Source organism: Aethina tumida, chromosome 4 (assembly GCF_024364675.1).
Source record: "Aethina tumida isolate Nest 87 chromosome 4, icAetTumi1.1, whole genome shotgun sequence".
Classification (NCBI taxonomy): domain Eukaryota; kingdom Metazoa; phylum Arthropoda; class Insecta; order Coleoptera; family Nitidulidae; genus Aethina; species Aethina tumida.
This window is the reverse complement of record NC_065438.1, coordinates 20,408,427-20,416,360: the sequence shown is the minus strand read 5'-3', so window position 1 is coordinate 20,416,360 and position 7,934 is coordinate 20,408,427. Positions and strand designations below refer to the sequence as shown.

The following is a 7,934-nucleotide window of genomic DNA, read 5'->3' as shown; positions in this document are numbered from 1 at the left end:
ATTATTGATGTGTCCCAAACTAAAATTATGTTATAAACAAGTGTATATAAACAATCTCTACATAAAATATCTAACATTAAAAAATATATTTTAAAATACTAAATAGTTTATTAGCCAGAATTAATTAATTTTTGTTTACATTTAATAATAATATACACACATGAATTTTAAATAAAAATAAATGAGAAAAATTTTATATTTTTTAATGCAAAATAATTATATATTATTATAAATAATATTATTTTCAACTTTTTCAATTGTCAGCAAAACAAATTTATAACTAAGTTTTAAAATATTAGTTTATAAAAGTAACTTTAAATTTTATTTGATATATTTAGATATTATGTTTAAAGGATAATAAAGTAAGTGTTGTTTTGTAAAACAATAATATCATTTATATGTGTATAAATATCAAAACCAAATTAATTTCTAAACAATTCCAACAAAAAATTATAGTAAAACATACCCAAATTATGAAATTATATTGATTATTCTAATAAATATTTATATTCTTAAATTTAAAATCGGAACAAAATAATATTTACTGCAAACCTTATTAAAATGATGCACAAACAACAAAAATCGAAAAATTTCCCCTTTTCCACTCTAAAAGTGCAATTCTTAGAATTAATAATTGAATCGCGAGCCACACAAATTTGCACAGCTTACTTTGGGACACATCCACCGAAAGCTACTTTCATCCTTCTCTAACACTTATGAATATATATTTCTTTCTCTTTCACTCTTATGAGGACAAATGCAAAATTCGAATTTTGATTGAAACAAAATCTAGTAAATTATGTTAATTAAATATTATATAAGTAAAAATATAAATATATAAAAACTGTTTAAATAAATTTAAAAATATATGATTTCCAATTTTCATTTTCCTTTTATTGATTAGAGTCGTATTTAAATATATTTAAATGATTAAAAAGTAAAGAGGAGACACATACCCAAGATTCTTTTAAAATCTCATAAAATCCTTTGTTAAAAAGACAAAAATCAAGAAACAGAACATCATACACACATTTACAAAGTTATCACAACATACAATTTTGGAAAACTATCGAAAAACTGAGTAAAGTCAGAGAAAACGTCTTATTCCAACTAAAATCGAAAACCGTTTAAGTTAGAAATATTGTTTTGTACACCGTCGACCAATAGAAATGCGGAATTAACCAGTTATTGCGATTCCTGGAAACGATACATGCACCTGTGACCTATTTTATTATTTTGAACCATGTTAGTATAAATTATATTTTAAAATATAAAATTTATGTGTTTATGAATATTTTATTGTGCAATTTATAATTTTTGGCTTTCTCAGTTGTTAGCAAAACAAATTTAAATATGAAATTATAAAAGTCAGTTTAGATAAAATATTTAAAGGATAATATAGTAGTTGTTTTGTAATACAATATTATAATAATATAAATTGATGTAGCCCAAACTCATATTAAATTTTAAACATCAAAATAAACAATATCTATATAACATACCCAAAATTCCGTCAAATTTTCATAAATCCGAGGTTAAAATCACACAATTTCGACAGAAGAAACCTGGAACAAGATAAAATAAATTTAAACAACATTTAAAATAATTAAATAATTTTAAAATATTAAATGATTTATTAGCCTAAACTAATTAATTTTTGATTAGATTTAATATTAATATACATACTACTAATACAAAGTTGAATTTTAAATGAAACTAAATGAGAAAAATAATAATTGTCGGAGGCAAACCTTCCAAATGCTTTTCAAACAACAATAACGCGATTTTTACCCCTTCTCCACTCTAAAACTGCAATTCTAAGAAATAACAATTGAACAAGCCGATCACACAAATGTGCACAGCTCACTTAAGTGGCGTATCCGCCGATTACTAATTTCGTCTTTGTCGGACACTCACGGAGATGTATTTCTTTCTCTTTCACTCTTACGGGAACAAATGCAAATTAGAAAAATGTCGAAAAGTCAGCGGACACGTCTTATTCTAACCAAAATCAGAAATTCGTTTGTTCATTGTCGGCCAATATAAACGCGGATATTATGAAAGCGATATATCCAGGTATGATCTTAAAAAAGTACGTACATTAGTATAAATTAATTCAAATAAATATAGTTATTAATATATGATAGAAAGAAGGAAGAAGGAAAATGTTTGCCTATTAAAAGTGTATAGAAGGATTTTTGATACAGAATTAATTTAATTTGACCATACACAGATATTAAAAACTCGTTATGTTATAAGAATTGAAACACTGGTTTAACTAATAAAATTTCAACTGATTTTAATCAAATTGTTCTTTTTAAAACAATTTATCTTATATACAGTGTGGACCATTTGAAAGACATAAAATTTATATTTCTTGTCCGATTTTAACAAACTTATTTTCGATTTTAAAACATGAAAATATGTACGAATAGACAAAATGTGACGTATTTTAGCCTAAAACAAAAACCTACTGGGTAATTTTTAGTCATAAAAATTGAAAAAATGTCACCAGCCAATTTTTTATATAACAAACATCACTTAATTATGCACTCTCTGAAATAGGTATATACCAAATATTATAAAAAAACTTATGTATATTCATAGATGGAAAAATTAAAACATAAATTTTGGTTTATGGTAGAATTAATAAATTATTTGCCCCAATTACTCCAGAACAATTGAGAAAGATAATCAACAACTTATAAGAAATATAATAAATGCATTAAATAGATCAGTAGATTGATGGAAGTAAAACTATTAATATAAGTTTAGTAGGATTTATATAATATTCCATTATTTTTAAAAAATAAGATAATTCGTGTTATTTTTGAGAATATATTTTGTAGATTACATTAAAAATCTAATGAAAGAAAAGAAAAGAAAAATAATGATTACTTTTTAAATTTGATGTATTTCCATTTCAGGGTGTATTTAATCCAGTAATACAAATAAATTTTCTATAAAAAATTCATGACTAAGAAATTACTCTTTAGGTTTTGGTTTAGGGCCAAAATAAGTAACATTTTGTCTATCAGTACATATTTTCATGCTTTATAATTGACAAAGTTTGTCAAAATCAAATAAAAAATGGGCCACATTGTATCAAATAAAAAGAAGAAAGATTAATATTATAAACAATATTAACTATTTATTTTCTTATAAAACACAAAAAAAAAAAACTAAAAATAATATAATTTTGAATACAAGTACATATCTTTATATAGATTAACATATAATTGCACTGGATACACTTTAGTAACCATTAAAGATAATGTCTAAACGTCCCCGTGTATATTCATGACAATGGTCAAAATTCGGGACGGCCTCCCCCGCAGGGCTAATTTAAAATACATGGGAAATTTATACATGGAAATGTAATTTAGGGTATTCATTATAAAGGTTACAATGTTAGCATTTTCTTGGAGTGGCCATCAACTAAATGAATGGTCTTCGGACATAAGGGCGGATAATGGTCTAAATTAGATTATGTAAGGGACAGTGGCCGGGAAATACAGATCACCAATAAGTCTCCCGAACGGTACCTATGAGAAATTTAGACGGTCATATATTTGAATCAGGATAATTGGACATGATGTTCTTTTACTAATCAATGTCCGTACACCATTATACGATGAGTAATTAAACATAAATGATTTTATCTTAAAATTGTCCATTTTGTATGGTCCCATTGTGGTGTTCTTGTTAAACAGAACATTATGCAACAATTAACAGTTTTATGGTAATAATAAATAATTACAGCTGCAGTCTGCAATGCCCAGTGCAGTTTAGTACTGTAAATGCCTCGAATTTAGCATAATTAATAAGTATGTCTGCTTGGATTATCATAATTAACATAAATTTTATTAACAAATTATTACTGCTGGCGCACGCAATGATGCTGTTTATTTATTGGACCGTATGAGTAATTAAATGATTCTAATTGTTAATGCATGATATTTTCTAATTAATTAGAAACTAATTCAGTGAACAATTAAACCACAGCAAATATAGACCTATGTTCCACTTCAAAAAAAAAACACCTAAACAATTCTTTAACTAAACTTTATTGATTAAACACCTAAAAATTGATTTACTATGCTAAAATTGACTAATCATTACAAAGTCAAACTGTCGGAACGTACGAATAGTGCCCGTAAGGGCTCGAAGGTGCGTACGTCAACAACTCATACTCATAACCCATTCTGTCGTGTTCCTCCTCCTGTGTTTCATACGTGGGCAACGTGTGTACCTTAATGGTGGGGCCTTCCTCTTGGTACTTTGGTTCTCGATGCTCGAAAATCTTCCTCAAGGCCACCCCTGCAACGATCAACATGGCAGCATTGCTGGCCAGCAGTGCTTTAGCTGCTATTACTGCTAACGCCTTTATGGTCAAAGGAACGGTCAGTCCAAATATGCCCAGTAAGACCAAGAACGTGTTCTTCAAACCTTTGTGTGACTTCTTCCTCGTGAACCTCTTCTTGATCTTGTTCATCATGTTGGATATAAGGCCACCACCTTTGTTGTCCTTGTCCTTGTTTTTGTTTTTATTTCCGCCTCCTTCGGAGTAACCATCACTTCCCATACTGGAAGAGGAACTAAACTCGTCGGCCATGTCCTCCATGTACGTCCCTCCACCACCTCCAGGCTTCTTTTGCCTTGCCGCCCTGGCCTCTTCGTCAAACAGGTCGATGGATATGGAATGGGACTTCCAGAAGTTGGCTATTGCAGCGTAGAAACGATTTATGCCACTGGTCGGATATGGCTCCGAAAAACTGATCTTGGAACGATTCCTCACAAACCTGATGCCGCTCATTATGCGAACGTCTTTGTTCATCGATCGCTCCACAACAGAAGCAGCCCGCTCAATGTAGCACTGAAACCTGAAAAACAAAGGATGAAGCCACCAAGTTTGGTCACCTTAAAGTGTTACCTTGCTTTTGAATCTGCACATCCCAAAAATATGTTGTCGATGACCGTATCTCCATTGTCAGAACAAGAAACTGCGCCACAAAACACTAACAACAATAAAAACCGACACCAACACTGCATCTCGATATGTAAATGAACGGAGATCTAGGAGCATTATGCAGTTCCATATGAACAGCAATCTTTTATAACATATGTCAGTTAACCGACCATGTAAACTGTGTTCTATCAGGTCCAGTGCATATTGATAACAAAATCGAGATGAAATATACTGGTTAATGGGTATGTAGTTCTTTACTAAAAACCTGTGCTGAACTAACAATAATTTTATTTCGTATAAATAAATAAATTAATTAATTAAGTAATACATTAGTTATCATAGGGTGTTGTTCAGTTGTTTGCCGTTCCTGGCGTAATGGCTGTAAGAGGAGTATGGATTGTAGGAAGTGATGTAGTTGTAGCCCATACGATCGTGACTGTCGTGGTCGTAGCTAGGGATGGTATGGACCTTCACTGAAGTCTTCTCGTGGTGGTCGTTGTGCTCGAAGATCTTCTTCAAGGCTACACCACCAACAATCAACAGGGCGGCCTTACTAGCCAGCAGGGCCTGGCCAGCTATCAACGCCAAGGTCTTCATCACCAAAGGACCAGTCAAACCAAAGATACCTACAAACGATATACATCATGAAATCACTGGACTGTAGTTCAAATTTGAGGAAGATTACCCAGGAGGACCATGAAGGCGTATCTCATATACTTGGCTTCTTTCTTGATGGCCTTCCTGTTGATTCCCAAAGATCCCAAACCAGTCAGTCCTCCTCCACCCGGCCTTCTTTTGCCGCCACCACCACCGTACCCATCACGAGCAGCCCTCGACGACTCAACTTCAGCCTCGTCATCCCAACCAACCGCCAAGGAATGGGAGTTGACAAAATTCGTCACCGCCGTGGTAAAACGATCGAACCCTTGCATCGATCTTGCCTCGGTTTCGTTCAGTTTTTCGTCGTTTCTTTTGAATTTCAATCCGTCAAATATTGGAATATCCCAGTTCATTGAACGTTCCACTGCCAGAGCCGCCTTCTCGGCCAAGCATGAGTACCTGGAGTTTAATTAGTGTTGTTTTAATTAACTAAGCGGGTATTATATTGGTGTGGCGGAATATTTGATGTTGGATCGATGGGGATCGCTTAATGTGTGCTTACATGTTAATTACATAGTTTACATTGCATATGTTTCGGTGCTTTAGCAACTAATGAGTGTGGAATGATATAAAGGCTTACGATTTGTTTCTTACTTTATTCAGTGATAATTTAAAGGAGAATTTATGTTTTAAATGTTATAGATAATTATTCTGAAACAGTGGAGTGTATATTATAATTTGAAAATTTTTAAATTTAAGTCTGAATCGTCTTGAAGCTGAACAAGTTATTGAGTTGTTAAATTTCACCTTATAACTTTCTTCAAAAGGGTAAACTCTTAAAACTTTCTTATTCCAAAGAGCTAAAGGTCACTTCCACACTCAAACTTCAAAAATTCACATTAAGCAACACCATTATCCACACTTCTTGTCATCGTACCTATCTTTGGACTTGACACACTCCTCGAAAACGTCCGCGACAATTTCGAACTCCCTGTCCCTTTGGTACACAGCACAGTTAACCGTAACTAAAGAACCAAACACCAAACTCATCCACCACCACATCCTGATATTGTGCCTTGGTCCAAGTGCAACTTAATAATGTGCGCAAAAATTATGAACGAAAAGGTTTTATAGAGTCATGTGCATGTATTGGAGTTAAGCCGTGCATGCACGTAAAAATAAATGGGCTTGCCTGGCACGCATCCGCTAATTTACTTCTCACTTATGCTAACGACGACCCATTTTCTTACTTCTAGCGCCAGGCAGGTGATATGGGATTTACCATCGGACACGTTATGGTTATCACTGACCGAGAAAATGTTTAGAGATTTTTGATTTGTATCAGGAATACCTCGATGGTTCCAGGTCAGTTACACTAAAACTCTTTTTGTTTTTTGAATATATACTTTCGTTTTCTTTATTTACCTCACTATTAATTTTTGTAGCCAATTCCTAAAATGGTCACATAGATATTAAGACCCCAGCAGATATTTGTAAGTATTTTAAAGGTACAGTAGTGGACATAATTACAGGAATTAAAAAGTATTATATGTTAGCCTTAACTCTTTTATTTAATGTGAACTGTTAAAATAGTATTAATTAATTATTATTGTTTTATACTGTATTATAAAAACTACTATATTCTTGTAGTATAAAATGTTACATATATTTTTCTGAATTGTGCTGGACATAAATACAGCAAATTTAATTTTGAAAGAAATTTTTAAAGATTATATCTATGTTATTTAATTTAACATTCACTCTTTATATAATATCATTTGTTTTATAATTTTGGCCCTTCAAACTTCTTGAATTGCTGTGATGTACATTCAAATTTGAAAAATTTAAAATCACAACTACAAACACATTTATTAAAAGCATCATTTCTTCAATATATGGAAGAAAATTGTTGTTTAATATATTCCTGTACATAAATCAGTTGTGTGTGTGTGTAGTTTATCCTTGTAGGATGTTTAACATAAGTAGATCCATCATTTTTTTATAAATTAAGTTTAGATTCGTCATTAAAAACTACTCGACCTCACTGTTCAATGAATGTGATCCTAAGTCAAAATTGGACATTTAGTTTTTAGAAAAAATCAGGGTTTTTCTTGTAGGTATGGGATCACAGTCACCAATTTCAGAAAGTCTCATTTCCTCCAAGTTGGCTTTAAAATCAGTTTTTGATAAGATTGGAGTGATTTTTAACATTCGAATTAACCACCAGTTATATATTGTCTTTCAAGTTTTTCGAACTCAGACAAATTTTTTTGTAACTACCACTTACCCAGTTTCCCTAAAAATGTTTAATAATACGAAAAATGTTTGACTTATTTAGCTGTAAATTCTACTACCAGTAAATAAT

At 31.4% G+C, this 7,934-nt stretch overlaps 1 protein-coding gene across 1 annotated transcript; it reads right to left on the bottom strand.

Moving 5' to 3' along the window:
• Positions 1 to 5,251: 5,251 nt before the first annotated feature.
• On the bottom strand, positions 5,252 to 6,631 carry LOC109601738 (uncharacterized). Its single transcript, XM_049966742.1, has 3 exons — positions 6,507 to 6,631; positions 5,655 to 6,028; positions 5,252 to 5,595 (listed from the first exon to the last, which is right to left on the bottom strand). The coding sequence occupies exons 1-3, from the start codon at positions 6,629 to 6,631 to the stop codon at positions 5,306 to 5,308; spliced, it is 789 nt and encodes a 262-aa protein (XP_049822699.1). The 3' UTR covers positions 5,252 to 5,305.
• Between the last annotated feature and the right edge of the window lie 1,303 nt (positions 6,632 to 7,934).